The following is a 14546-nucleotide window of genomic DNA, read 5'->3' on the forward strand; positions in this document are numbered from 1 at the left end:
GAATTGCTAATATAGTTCCTATTTTTAAGAAAGGGAAAAAAAGCGACCTGGGTAACTATAGGCCTGTTAGTTTGACATCTGTAGTATGCAAGATCTTGGAAAAAATTTTGAAGGAGAAAGTAGTTAGAGACATTGAGGCTAATGGCAATTGGGACAAATTACAACATGGTTTTACAAAAGGTAGATCGTGCCAAACCAACCTGATCTCCTTTTTTGAGAAAGTAACAGATTTTCTAGATAAAGGAAATGCAGTGGATCTAATCTACCTCGACTTTAGTAAGGCATTTGATACAGTACCACATGAGGAATTATTGGTTAAATTGGAAAAGATCGGGATTAATATGAAAGTTGAGAGGTGGATAAGCAACTGGTTAAAGGGGAGAATACAGCAGGTTATATTGAAAGGTGAACTGTCAGGTTGGAGGAAGGTTACTAGCAGAGTTCCTCAGGGATCAGTTTTGGGGCCAATTTTATTTAATCTTTTTATCACTGACCTTGGCACCCAAAGTGGAAGTGTCCTGATAAAATTTGCGGATGACACAAAGTTGGGAGCTATTGCCAATTCAGAAAAGGATCGGGATATCATACAGGAAGATCTGGATGATCTTGTAAATTGGAGTGATAGCAATAGGATGAAATTTAATAGTGAGAAGTGTAAGGTTATGCATTTAGGGATTAATAACAAGAATTTTAGTTATAAACTGGGGACACATCAGTTGGAAGTGACGGAGGAGGAGAAGGACCTTGGAGTCCTGGTTGATTATAGGATGACTATGAGCCGCCATTGTGACATGGCCGTTAAAAAGGCTAATACGGTCTTGGGATGTATTAGGCGAGGTATTTCCAGTAGAGATAAGGAGGTGTTAGTGCCATTATACAAGGCATTGGGGAGACCCCATTTGGAATATTGTGTGCAGTTCTGGTCTCCCATGTTTAAGAAGGTTGAATTCAAACTGGAACAGGTACAAAGAAGGGCCACTAGGATGATCCGAGGAATGGAAAACCTGTCTTATGAAAGGAGACTTAAGGAGCTTGGGTTGTTTACCTTAACCAAAAGAAGGCTGAGGGGGGACATAATTGCACTCTTTAAATATATTAGAGGGATAAATACCAGGGAGGGAGAGGAATTATTTAAACTTAATACCAATGTGGACACAAGAACAAATGGATATAACCTGGCTAGTAGGAAGTTTAGACTTGAGATTAGACGAAGGTTTCTAACCATTAGAGGAGTGAAGTTCTGGAACAGCCTTCCAAGGGAAGTAGTGGGGGCAAAAGATCTATCTACTTTCAAGATTAAACTAGATGGGTTTATGAAGGGGATGGTTTGATGAGATAACATGATCTTGGTAACTAATTGACCATTCATTATCAGCAGGAAATAGGTCAATGGAGGGATGATAAGAGTTACTATAGAGAACTTTCTGGGTGACTGGCTGGTGAGTCTTGCCCACATGCTCAGGGTTTAGCTGATCGCCATATTTGGGGTCGGGAAGGAATTTTCCTCCAGGGTAGATTGGCAGAGACCCTGGAGGTTTTTTGCCTTCCTCTGTAGCATGGGGTACAGATCACAGCTGGAGGACTCTCTGCATCTTGGGGTCTTCAAAGTATTTGAAGGCTTCAATATCTGAGATATAGGTGAGAGGATTATTCTAGGAGGGGTGGGTGAGATTCTGCGGCCTGCACTGTGCAGGGGGTCAGACTAGATGATCATAATGGTCCCTTCTGACCTTAAAGTCTATGAGTCTATGAGTTTTTAAACATGTGATTTTTATAATCTTCGTCTATAAAAAATGTGCACCCAAAACTGGAGACAATACTCCAGTGGAAGCCTCATCAGCACAGAGTGGAGCAGAAGAATTATTTCTTGTGGCTTTCTCACAACACTGCTGTTAATATATCCCTGGCTGATGTTTGCTTTTTTTGCAACAGTGTCACATTGCTGACTCATATTTTGCTTGTGGTCCACTATGACCTCAATACCTTTCTGCAATACTCCTTCCTTCACAGTCACTTCACATTCTGTATGTGTGAAACTGATTTTCCTTCCTAAGTGGAGCACTTTGCATTTGTCCTTAGAATCATAGAATAATAGGACTGGAAGGGACCTCAAGAGGTCATCCAGTCCAGCCCCCCGCCCTCAAGGCAGGACCAAGCCGATCGTACTGACACCTGACACGGGGCTCCAGGGCTCCTCTGGCATCAGTGCAGTTTCTTCAAGAGCAGGTGGATCCCAGTGCTGGACTTGAGGACAAGCTGAGGAATTTCCTTGGCTGGTTTGGCTGGATCAGGAGAAAGCTCGAAACGGAGCAGAGTCAGGGCCAGGGCCACTTTCAGCTCGTTCATGGCAAACTGCTGCCCGATGCAGTTCCTGGAAGAGGCAGGGGGAGCCTGTCAGAACGGACACTCTGGCTTCACCAGGAGCTTCCCTTCACAAATACACCCGCGGCACTTTGCTAGCGGAGTGGGGCAACCCAGCTCGCTGGGTCAGCGACCATCTCCCCTGTGTGTGTACAGCACCTAGCACACTGGGTCCTCAGCTCAACCAGAGGTTTTGGCTCCTACTGCCTAGGGGGTCCCTGCACCCACCACTGTAGAGCTACCTCTACTGGGTTACAATATGGCAGCTGTTTAATAGTGCACAGCAGTGCTACCAGGCAGTTTTGGAAGAGGGGGTGAAAAACATTCTTTCCTACTGAACTTGCAAGGTGTTATGGCCCCTATTCTGCTGCACTGTGCCAAGGGATCCTCTTTAACCACTGGGGAGATTTTCCCAATGCCCAAATGGCAATTCCCATTGGCTTTCAGTGTCCTTAATTGCAAAGTGTGCATTAAACACCTCCCGTCTAAGGGATCAACAATTCAGTCCCACAAGTGACAGATTTTGAGCTGCTCTGTAATATCCAGGGGTATGTCTACACTACAAAGTTAATTCGAACTAACGTCTGTGTTTGATAGGCGCTACACATACAAACCGCTAGTTCGAACTTAATTCGAACTAACGGAGCACTTAATTCAAACTAGGTAAACCTCATTCTACGAGGACTAACGCCTAGTTCGAATTAAGCAGTTCGAATTAAGGGCTGTGTGGCCACTTAATTCGAACTAGTGGGAGGCTAGCCCTCCCCAGCTTTCCCTGGTGGCCACTTTGGGCACCACCAGGGAAATTCGTCTGCCCCCCTCCCGGCCCCGGAGCCCTTAAAGAGGCACGGGCTGGCTACGGTGCCCGTGCCAGGTGCAAGCCTGCCAGCACCCAGCCAGCAGACCCTGCACCTGGCACGGCACAAACCAGCCACCTGCTGCCACCCAGCACTCCGCCTCTTCCCGGGACCAGGCTGGCGGCTCCCGGGAGCCTGCCCGGGTCCGCAAGAGGCGGGCACCCGCCTGGGCTAGTGCGGAGATCGTGGACCTCATCCACGACATCCGCACTAGGCACAGGAAAGTGGCCGTCTAGGGCAGGAGAGCTGCCAGCCTGGCCACCCAGGAGCAGGTTTGAATGAAAATCAGGGTGGTCCAGTGAGACCCCTGACCCTGAGCCCTGAGCTTAGAATGTCCGTACTGGGTCAGACCAAAGGTCCATCTAGCCCAGTAGCCTGTCTGCCGACAGTGGCCAACACTAGGGACCCTGGAGGGGATGGACCAAAACAATGACCAAGCTATTTGTCTCGTGCCATCCATCTCCAGCCTTCCACAAACAGAGGCTAGGGACACCATTTCTACCCCCTGGCTAATACCACTCCATGGACCCAACCTCCATGACTTTATCTCACTTCTCTTTAAACTCTGTTCTAGTTGTAGCCTTCACAGCCTCCTGCAGCAAGGAGTTCCACAGGTTGACTCTTTGCTTTGTGAAGAAGAACCTTCTGTTATTAGTTTGAAGCCTGCTACCCATTCATTTCATTTGGGGTACGTCTAAACTACATGCCTCTGTTGGCAGAGGCATGTAGATTTGTTTGTTCAGCAAAGGTAAATGAAGCCGCGATTTAAATGATCGCGGCTTCATTTACATTTACATGGCTGCCGCACTGAGCCGACAAACAGCTGATCAGCTGTTTGTTGGCTTGCCGCTAGTCTGGACGTTCCCCCTGTCAACATCAAAGCCCTTTGTCGGCAGCCCCGGTAAACCTCATTGACTAGTGGCGAGCCGACAAACAGCTGATCAGCTGTTTGTCGGCTCAGCGCGGCAGCCATGTAAATGTAAATGAAGCCGCGATCATTTAAATCGCGGCTTCATTTGCCTTTGCTGATCTGTCTAATCTACATGCCTCTGCCGACAGAGGCATGTAGTCTAGACACAGCCTTGGTGTCCTCTAGTCCTTCTATTATGGGAACTAATGAAGAACTTTTCTTTATGCACCCTCTCCACACCACTCATGCTTTTATAGACCTCTATCATATCCACCCTCAGTCTCCTCTTTTCTAAGCTGAGAGGTCCCAGTCTCTTTAGCCTCTCTTCATATGGGACCTGTTCCTAACCCCTGATCATTTTAGTTGCCCTCCCCTCTCCCATCCTCTCTCTTCTCCTCTCCCACCTCCTTTTCCCAGTCTCCCCGAGTTTTGTTAAATAAAGAGTTTCTATTTTTGAACACACGTGTCCTTTATTTTGTACATCAGGAAGGGGGGACTAGTGAGGGGTAAGTGGAAGGAGGTGAGGGAGGAATGGGGTACGAGCCCCCGATGGGGAGGACTGGGGTGGCTTTGCGGGCTCCTCAGGGTGGAAGCTCTCCTGCAGCCCCCCGATTGACCCTCCCCCCCGGATGGCAGCCTGCGGCAAGTGCAGCCGGGCTGATGGCCGAGTGCTGTGATGTGCTGAGTGTGGGCACTCAGGGCACTCCAAGCCAGGACTGCTTTGCAGGCGGGGAACCCCTGGGAACTGTCCGTCCGGGGTGGGGGTCGGGACCCTTTAAGCACAGCCCTCGGCTAGCCTGAGACAGCATCTCCACGCTCTAAGACCCAATCTGATGCCCTGCTGGCACTGCTTCCAGCCATCCTTAACCTCGGTTTAGGGTCCACTCAGTGTGGACATGCTAGTTCGAATTAGCAAAATGCTAATTCAAACTAGTTTTTAGGTCTAGATTCACTAATTCGAATTAGCTTAATTCGAATTAACTAATTCGAATTAAGTTAGTTCGAATTAGTGCTGTAGTGTAGACATACCCTAAAGGTGACTGTGCCCATGGAATTAATGCATTGTTTATGGTGCAAATATTTTGGGTTAAGTTTAATAGGGGGTGGTTGGGAAAACAAGTAGGAAGACAAAAGAGAGTTTCACAGTAAGCCACTTCCTCTTCTCACTCCTCTCCCTCCCCCACCAAGCACTCTGCTAGGGGAGCAAACATCCCATGAATGCGAGAGTTCAAAAGCACCGTGATGTGTTTGAAAATGGCACACTCTTCTGAGAGTGGGGGGCAAAGTTCCCTCTATTGTTTTCCATCCATGTAAGGAATGAATTTTGCTGTGTGCACCAAGGCAAGGAGGATGTGCAGCACTAATCAGCCGACAGCATTTGAACCTTTCCTGGGTAGCCACCCAGTTTCAGGGAACACAGGGACGGGTTATTTTTTGGAGGAGTCAGGCCGAGACACAGAAACCTGTGTGGGTGGCAGAAAGTGAGGCCTGCCTGGATTCCCATCAGGGGATGGTCAGCCTAGAGGTGGGATAGCCGTGCCTGTCGGCTCTTTGGAGGTTTGAAATCTTCCCTTGCTAAGTGCTTCCTCCCTGCTGTGCAATAACCAGGCCTTTGGCTGTAAGCAGCCTGGCTGCCCACAGAGCCCTGAAGGGAAGAACTGCAGGGGTCTGACCTCGGCTGGGCCAGTTGGGTCCCGGGGCCTGGTCTGTGAGTGGGAGAATTGCAGGGTCCAGCCAGGAGAGGCCCGAGAGCTGAGGGATTCACTCAGAGCCCCCAGAGCGCGCCGCTCGCCACCATCACACCGTGCTTCTGCCAAACGACCTTGGCCTGCCAAATGGGAGTTAGGCCGGCTCTGTGGGCATCGTGAAGCAGACACAGGAGAGGCCAGAGGGGCTAGTCACTAAGAACCAAACTCTGGTTTGGTGCATTTATGTAGGGGACCCCCCGACACCTCCCTCACGTGACAGACACAACCTTACAGCGCCAGCCTGTTAGTGCTCAGTGGGCATTAGGAGCAGCCTGGCCCAAAGCCTGGATTTGTTTCCAACCCACACCCCCAACAGAGAGAAAAAAACATCCCCCACCGTGCTCCAGCCGCGAAGGGCACAAACGCATGGGAATGCCTCTGGGCCGCGTTCTCTGGGGAAAACCTCATGGGATCAAACACCTGGAGGGAGAGAGTTCACAGGTTGGTGGCAAAGGTTTTTTTTGTTCCCAAACTACCACATTGCTCGGCTCTACACCTGCAACCTTGCACACCCAGACATGGTGCATTCGGACACAGGCCGCCCCCCTCAGCTTAGGCGCAGGGTGCGATTTCAGAGGCTGAGGTGAGGTAAGTTCTAGCCCAGTGCTAGAGGGGTTTCTGTTGCTGTAGCCCCAATGTAAAGGCGCTGACGTGGAAACTAGGGATGTTAGCTATTGGGCAATTGAATAGTCAGGTAACCACTAGACATTTTAGGAGTTGAATGACAATTCGATAGTCCCCTGGGGTGGGGGCTGGCTGCAAGTGTGTTCCCAGCCCCACTCCTGGGGAGACCCCTGCCACCCCACATTGCTGCCTCTGTATTGGAGGCAGCAGCGTGGGGTGGCAGTAGCCCTTGTCCACAGACCCTCCATGGACAGGGGCTGCTGCCCTGGAGCCAGCATGTGTGGGGTGTCTGCTTGAAAGCCAGCTCCCCACATGTACCAGCTCCCACCTGCGCCTCCTCCCTTCATGCTGCTGCCTCTCTATCAGAGGCCACAGCACCGGGGTGGGGTAGGTGGATCTGGAGCCAGCTTTTAAGCTAGCTCTTCACAGTCACCGGCTCCGGCTCTTCCCCCCTCCCTCCTCCTCTGAGAGTGCTCGTAGTTGACAAGATTAACCAGCAAGCCCAGGCGCATCCTGCCAAGACATAGCAACATCCCTAGTGGAACCTCTTCTAGGAGAGCAATAATGTAAAGGGACGGTAACCTCCCCTCTCACAAAGGGCCGGCACCCCCCAAATGTGAGCTGTGCTGACCGGGGCCATGCAGCTAGGGAGGTGTTGTCCTAACACAACTCCTGTGCACCCCGCTACCAAAAGGGAGGGGCCTTGTGCTGGGACCGGAGGGCTACTGCCCCTCTGCCGTTCAGCTGTAAACGCTCTTGGAAATCTCCCCACAGCTGCCAGGCGACTGGGAGGAGCTGCTGGTACAACCAAGAGCATCATCTGGTCCATTTGCCCCCACATGCTGTGATTCATTATTCCCCTGGATGTACGCGACGGACGGTTCCACACGCTACTCTGTCATTCTGTGATACTCAAAATTGTTAGGGCAGCCTCCCGGTTTGCAGATCTATCGCACTTTCAGTCTGGACAGATGCTACTCACGTGCGATTGCAAACCACCTCGCTAAGGTCAATATTATCCCTGCTTTGCACAGGGGGAAATAGAGAAAGGGAGAAGCAAGCAATGCCTTGCTCATGGAAATATGAGGTAGGCTCCCATCTCTCTTGCTACTCAGTTCTTTGTCTCAATTACATGGTCACCTCTCGTCATTGTGTGATAGGAAAAGTACCTCTGGATCTTCCCATACGCTTGGGTTCCTATGAAGTGTATAAATGTGCACGATCACCAGAGAACCTGGAAGAAAAATGAGAAAAACTTTGGTGAGCTGACAGGGGAAACATTTGTCCAGCACGACAAGAGATCCTGTTAAAGGGCCTTAGTCTTCTTAACCAGCGCACCTGCTGCCTGAGAAACGTCCTGAGTCGTCATTGCTTTGAAGGTGCTCGCAGGCTGATGCAACCTAGCCAAGTCCAGGAGTAGATTATCAACTGTGGCAATTGACTTTGCATGAGAAGCAAGAAATGATAAAAAAAAACGAGCAAGATTCCCCAAACTTCCCAGGCAATTTATGTACCCGCCGACCAGGGAAGAATGACAGACCTGCCGTCTGTACTTTGAACCCAGAAGAACTGGGCGTGTGGAAGCCAAGTAACTGATCTTCTGCAGGTGACTACTTCACTAGCATAATTATTAAGGAAAAGATAACTTCTCTCCTCTCACCTACTGTAGTGGGTTTAGTGCAGGGGTGGCCAACCCATTGAACGAAGAGAGCTGAAACAACTGAGGAAAAAATGCAAAGAGCCACACCAGAATTGTTGAGCAAAAAAAAAAATGCTTCCCCTTTAAAAACCGCTGGCCAATGCCATCTTGCCAACACCGTTTTGCCACGCCGGATGGTTCCCCTGCACCTTGTGAGCACAAGGGGCCGGAGGCCCTTTGTAGGGGTGCACGGGGCGGCTTTGCGAGCTACGGGGGAGGCTTCATGAGCTGTACTTTCAGGGGTGAAGAGCCGTATGCAGCTCGTGAGCTGTGGGTTGGCCACCCCCGGGGTTTAGTGCATGAATTAGTAACGCCAGGAAAGGGCAACATCTCTGCATGCTCACAGACCAAAGACAAGACAGATGCAGGGTGGAGGGAAGAATTAGAACCCACAATAGGATGGCAGCAAACAAACGTATCAGTGCCATGATTTTATCAATCGATTGATTTGCTGGGAAGGGTTCGTTTGGAAGGAACTGGTCACATAGCAGAGCTGGGAGGGGTCAGGCAGCGAACCCCAGATTAGCACATTGCAGAGAAAGGCAGAGAACTTTGACCGGACTGTGCAAAAGACCCTGCTTTGGCTGCTTGAGTCTCTGGTGGCTGTTTTGTGCTTATCCCCTAAGCCACATCATGGTGGGAAGGGGAGACACAGGCCTGGATGCTAGAACTGGCATTGCAATGTGTATACATGGGACACGGCAGCATGCACAGGCCATGGACACTGCAGGCTGGCATTAAATGCCAAGCTCTGTTTGCTTTGCAACGGTTGGATGCTTCGGTTTCCTTTCATGTAGCATTTTGCAACGGGTGGAATCAAACCCAGTGGAGAGAGGAGAAGCAGCTGGAGAATTTGGTTAGATCAAGACAAGGCGGGCAGAACCCAATGCCAGGAAGTGCAGGCTGAAATTTACCCATATGTCCAAAATGGGCCATTTACAGCAAAGGTTTGCTTAGTGTCTAGAGTGCCCACAATCCCCCATCCTTCCCAAAGTAACAGCAGACTGCATTGATAATTTGCAGTTTGTAAATCTCATGGGCCTATCCAAACTGCGTTGAGTCAAAGGGAGTCCTTCCTCTGACTTAGAAAGACTTTGGATCCAGCGCTCGAAGTGCTGTTCCCATAAAGTCTTCTGCCTTTATTGAGTCAACGAACCCATTCTGGCTCAGTGCTATAATATACAACCAAGCTTTCTGGTGATGTGAACTTGTCCAACCTCACAAGCTAACAAAGCTGAGGGCGAGAGCTGGGGGAATAGCTCAAAGCAAATAATATTAGTTGCACATTTTGAATCTCTCTCTCTCTCTCTTAAAGGTAAATTGTAGGCTCTTCTGGCCAGAGACTGTCTCTTACTATATACGTGTAGGCTGTGTCTAGACTGGCCAGTTTTTCCAGAAAATCAGCCGCTTTTCCGGAAAAACTTGCCAGCTGTCTACACTGGCCTCTTGAATTTCCGCAAAAGCACTGACTTCCTACTGTAAGAAATCAGTGCTTTTGCGGAAATACTATTCTGCTCCCATTCAGGCAAAAGTCCTTTTGCGCAAAACTTTTGCACAAAAGGGCCAGTGTATACAGCTGAGATTTGTTTTGCACAAAAAAGCCCTGATCACGAAAATGGTGATCGGGGCTTTTTTGTGCAAAAGCGCGTCTAGATTGGCCAGGGACGCTTTTCTGCAAAAGTGCTTTTGCAGAAAAGCGTCTGTGCCAATCTAGATGCTCTTTTCCGAAAATGGTTTTAACGGAAAACTTTTCTGTTAAAAGCATTTGCGGAAAATCATGCCAATCTAGATGTAGCCGTAATGTCTCATGTGCATGCAATAGTGCCTAGCAAATAGGACTTCCTTCTTGGGTTGTGTTTCTGTGTGTCTTCATAATACAAATAATAAACAGTAAAAACATCATCTGTTATTGTTAAAGGGAATTGGGCACCCAAATGCCATTTCAACTTCAGTGAGATTTGGGCACCTAATCCCTCAGAGCCGTGGCCGAGAATTGGCATCGGCCCCAGTCTCAGCTCTGGGGTTGGGAGCCGATGGCAGCCCCGCCCAGGATCCTGCTTAGTCATTTAACCAGTTAACTGTTAGGTAACCTAATGTTTAACCAATTAACTAATTAATCAGGATGTCACATCCCCAAATCCCATAGGCTGATTTGAAGTTGTCAGCTACTAAGAAGAACATTCAGCCAGGTCTCAAAGGAGTCGAGAGTCAAAGCATCCCAGACAGACTTAGCTGGGAGGACTCTGGAGGGTCAGGAGGAGACCGACACGGCTGTTTCCTAGCACAGTCTCTGAGGTAGAGCAGGCAGCCGTCCCAGCTACTCTCCTGAGGGGGAATGAACCCAGGGCTCAGTGAAGCAGGGCGGTACAGACACATGCAGTTGGCAATGTCAGTCTCCCTGGACAACCCAAGAGCCATGTTACAACTTCCAGTGGAGACAGCTGAGGCCATGGGAGCCCCGCAAGCCACTCAGCCTCTTGTAGCTCTGTCCTTGGATTTCACAGGAGAACCTTTCCCCTTTCATTGGTGTGACCCACATTCAGGGGGACGTTGGGACTTCCACAGAAGTGACGTATGGGAGGAGGAAGTTAGAATTGGGCCGTAACAAGGAAGAGACAACACAGACCTTCTGGTAAGGTACGTCCATCGTGGAACGTGATGGGCTTGCTGAGCTCTCGGGCCACTCCAGGTACCGGAGGGTACAGGCGAAGGCTCTCCTTGATGCACATGGTGCTGTAAGTCATTTTGCCAAGGTCATCCCTGAAAGCAACCAAGGGTGGAGACTATGAATGAGGAGCACCCCCTGCTACTACCGAGATACGAGCTGGCCGCATCAACATCTGTAAAAAGCGATTTTGGGGCTAAAGTATAGAAGTGATGTGGGCTCTCTTCCCACCTCTGCCACAGACTTCCTGCAGCACACTGAGCAACTCTCTTGATCCGACAGGGCTTCGGTGTCCCTTGCTGAAACCTTTTGGAGGCAGGGACTGACTTTTTGTCCCATGTTTGTACAGTGCCTAGCGCAATGGGATGCTGGGTCATGAAATTTCTCTCTGCTTCAGAGGGGGTGGTAAGGATTAATATTTTAATTACAAGGTACTTTGACATCTTTGCAGGCAGTCGTTTATAGAAATGCAAAATCTTAATATTTGGGATTTAATTTAGCAAGAAAATCTAGCAGATCTGTCTTATTCCTAAAGTTTCAGTCTCTGAGGGCTGAATGCAGGATTAGTGGAGCTGAGAGGAACTCCCTCATCCTCAATTGTTTACAGTTCCTTTCCCAATCAAACACCTGTATTTTATTAATTGAGAAAAACCTAAGATCTGGAATTGAACAGCCCTTAGCACAAGGGAAGCTTGGATCCGGCTTTGGAGCTTTCCTTCGTGCCATGGCTGTGCTATAGAGAACAGAGACCTAAGACCAGAGGTAAGTGGGGAAGTGGGATACTGGGAATAAACACAAGATGGAAAATGCAATAGAGGACCCCCAATTCGTACTGAGAAAGTAGGGCAATCAGCTAGTTAGTTGAACACGAATGTAAGAAGTCTGGGAAACAAACAGGAAAAATTAGAAGTCCTGGGATTTGACTGGATTTGACTGGAATAATGGAGATTGTTGGTGGAACAACTCATATGATTGGAGCACTGTCATGGAAGGGTATAAACTGTTCAGGAAGGAAAAGCGGGGCAAGAAAGGTGGAGGAGTTGCACTGTAAATGTTTAAGCTTTAACCTGACTCCTTCAGTTGCTGTAACAGAACCAAGCATTATTTAAAAGAACTCCAGCCTGTCATAAGGGACAGATACAAGCAGAGCTGGGCTTCTGGATCGTGTCGCTTCCAGAGGACAGATCCGTTAGGGCATCTCTCAGTCTTTCCTAGGCTGCCCACTGTGAAGGGATCCTGTATCCTAGCAGTCAAAGTCTGAGATGTAATAAGCTCTCCCTGTAAACTCTGGGGCATCTGTCAGCCTGTTGGCTGCCCGAAGCGAAGGGATCCCGATCCTAGCGGTCAAAGACATGGACGTTAAACTTCTAGGGGCTCCCATCGGTCTTCCCTAAGGCCGCCCGCTGCGACGGGACCTTGTGTCCCAGCAGTTGAAGACTCGGGTGTAACACACACACACACACACACTACCCTGACCATCGGCTGACAGTATCAAAAAAGTAATGTGCTTTTGCGCAAGAGAGCATCAAGACTGCATGGATGCTTTCTCGAAAAAAAGTGCTGATTGCTATTCACAGAATGGCCAACAGGGCACCTATGCTTTTTTCGATAGCGGTTTTTTGTGCAAAAAGAGGCAGTTCCCCGTCCACACACACCTTTTTACACAAGAACTCCGGTGCAAAAAGGAGTTATTCCTTGTGGAAAGAGGAATAATTCTTGTGCAAAGACCTCTCCATTCTGTTGATTTTCTTGCACAAAAATGTGTTTGAGGTGTGGACACTCTGTGAGTTTTTGCGCAAAAACAGCTGGTTTTGCACAAAACTCTGCCGTCTAGACGTAGCCCAACAGGGAGGAATTAGTTGGGGAAGAAGATAGGGTGACAACCTGTTATTATTTCAAAATTGTAACTCCCAAATTAACTGTTTGAAATAACACGTCCACACTATGGGGAAGCCTCAAATTTCGCCCGAGGCAGGCTCCCTTAATGTGGATGTGCTACCTCGACTTAGAGACCAGGAAGCGCTGGGGAGGAATTATTCTGAACGTCTCTGGGGAATAGTTATTTTGAAATAGAAGCAGCAGAGCATCCCCACTACTGCCATTTCAAAGTATTATTCCTCGTGAAAAACTGGAGTTATTATTTCAAAATATCCAGTCCGTTATTTTGAAATAATGGTCTTGGCAGTGTGGACACTCTGCTTGTTATTTTGAAATAACTTCCTAGTGTAGACCAGGGCTCAGCAAATGCACAGATAACACTGAGGTAGGGAGAAAAGTAGGGGGTTGGAGTAGGGTCCTTAGTGATCTAGACAGATTAGAGGATTGGGCCAAAAGAAATCTGATGAGGTTCAACAAGGACAAGTGCACAGTCCTGCACTTGGGACGGAAGACTCCCATGAACTGTGTTACAGGCTGGGGACAGACTGGCTAAGCAGTAGTTCTGCAGAAAAGGACCTGGGTGAAAAGCAGGATGTGAGTCAACAGTGCTCCCTGATAGCCAAGAAGGCTAATGGCATACTGGGGCGCATTAGTAGGAGCGTTGCCAGCAGATGTAGGAACGTGATTATTCCCCTTTATTCAGCACTGGTGAGGCTACATCTGCAGTATTACATCCAGTTCTGGGCTCCCCAGAAAGGAGGTGGATGCACTGCAGAAAGTTCAGGGGTAGGCAAGAAAAATGATGAGGGGGCTGGTGCACAGGACTTATGAGGAGAGGCTGAGGGTATGTCTACACTACCCCACTAGTTCGTGGAATGAGGAGTAACGGTAGTTCGAACTAGGAAGCCTAGTTCGAACTACCTAGTTCGTGCCCCGTGTAGCCGCACTGCACGGGGTTCGAACGAGCGGGGATTTAAAAATGGCGGCGCCCCGCTTATGCAAATGAAGCCCGGGAAATTCAAATCCCGGGCTTCATTTGCAATTGCGGTATGCCTACATTACCCCGCTAGTTCGGACTAGCGGGGTAGTGTAGACATACCCTGAGGGATTTGGGCTTATTTAGTCTGCAGAAGAGAAGAGCGAGGGGAGATTTGACAGCAGCCTTCAACTACCTGAAGGGGGGGTCCAAAGAGGATGGAGAGAGGCTGTTCTCAGTGGTGACAGATGGCAGAATGAGGAGCAATGGTCTCAAGTTGCAGTGGGGAAGTTCTAGGTTGGATATTAGGAAAAACTATTTCCCTAGGAGGGTGGGGAAGCACTGGGATGGGTTCCCTACAGAGGTGGTGGAATCTCCATCCCTAGAGGTCATTAAGTCTTATCTTCACAAAGCCCTGGCTGGGGTGATGTAGTTGGGGTTGGTCCTAAATTGGGCAGGAGGTTGGGTTTGATGACCTTCTGAGGTCTCTTCCAACTTTGGGTTTCTATGATTCTAAATACTGATCCTTTGGTGCTGAGCTTGTGAAATAAGATCCACTTAATTCCTCAAACTGAATACCTAAGATAATCATTCAAAGCCAACTGGAAACAAATCAATGAGGTGACATCTCACCATTGCACAGTATCTCTGTCTCCCACAATCTCCTGGATCTCTTCCCTGCATCTCTGCTGGTGCTCTGGATGCAGGGCCATGCAGTACAAGAGCCAGGAGATCCCACTGGCCGTGGTATCGTGCCCCTCAAACATGAACGTGTCCACCTCGGCGCGTAGGTCTTCGTCAGACAGTCCAGCGCCGTTTTCATCCTAG

The 14546-nt window shown here is 49.1% G+C and overlaps 1 protein-coding gene across 5 annotated transcripts in view; it reads right to left on the reverse strand.

Annotated features, from left to right (window-relative positions):
- Positions 1–14546, reverse strand: part of LOC102451250 (cytochrome P450 4B1-like) — a 113748-nt gene that overhangs the window by 24651 nt on the left and 74551 nt on the right. For 2 of the 5 annotated variants that reach the window (XM_089780404.1, XM_089780403.1), the window contains exons 8-9: positions 14352–14542; positions 10826–10959 (exon numbers count right to left, since the gene is read on the reverse strand). In XM_089780404.1, the coding sequence (XP_089636530.1) occupies positions 10826–10959; positions 14352–14542 (325 nt within the window). Of the gene's footprint in view, positions 1–2170; positions 2372–6213; positions 6297–7669; positions 7735–10825; positions 10960–14351; positions 14543–14546 lie in introns of all 5 variants that reach the window. The other 3 variants (XM_075935928.2, XM_089780401.1, XM_089780402.1) reach the window with 3 other exon arrangements.

The sequence above is a fragment of the Pelodiscus sinensis genome, chromosome 9, assembly GCF_052426305.1.
Source record: "Pelodiscus sinensis isolate ZL-2025 chromosome 9, ASM5242630v1, whole genome shotgun sequence".
NCBI lineage: Eukaryota > Metazoa > Chordata > Testudines > Trionychidae > Pelodiscus > Pelodiscus sinensis.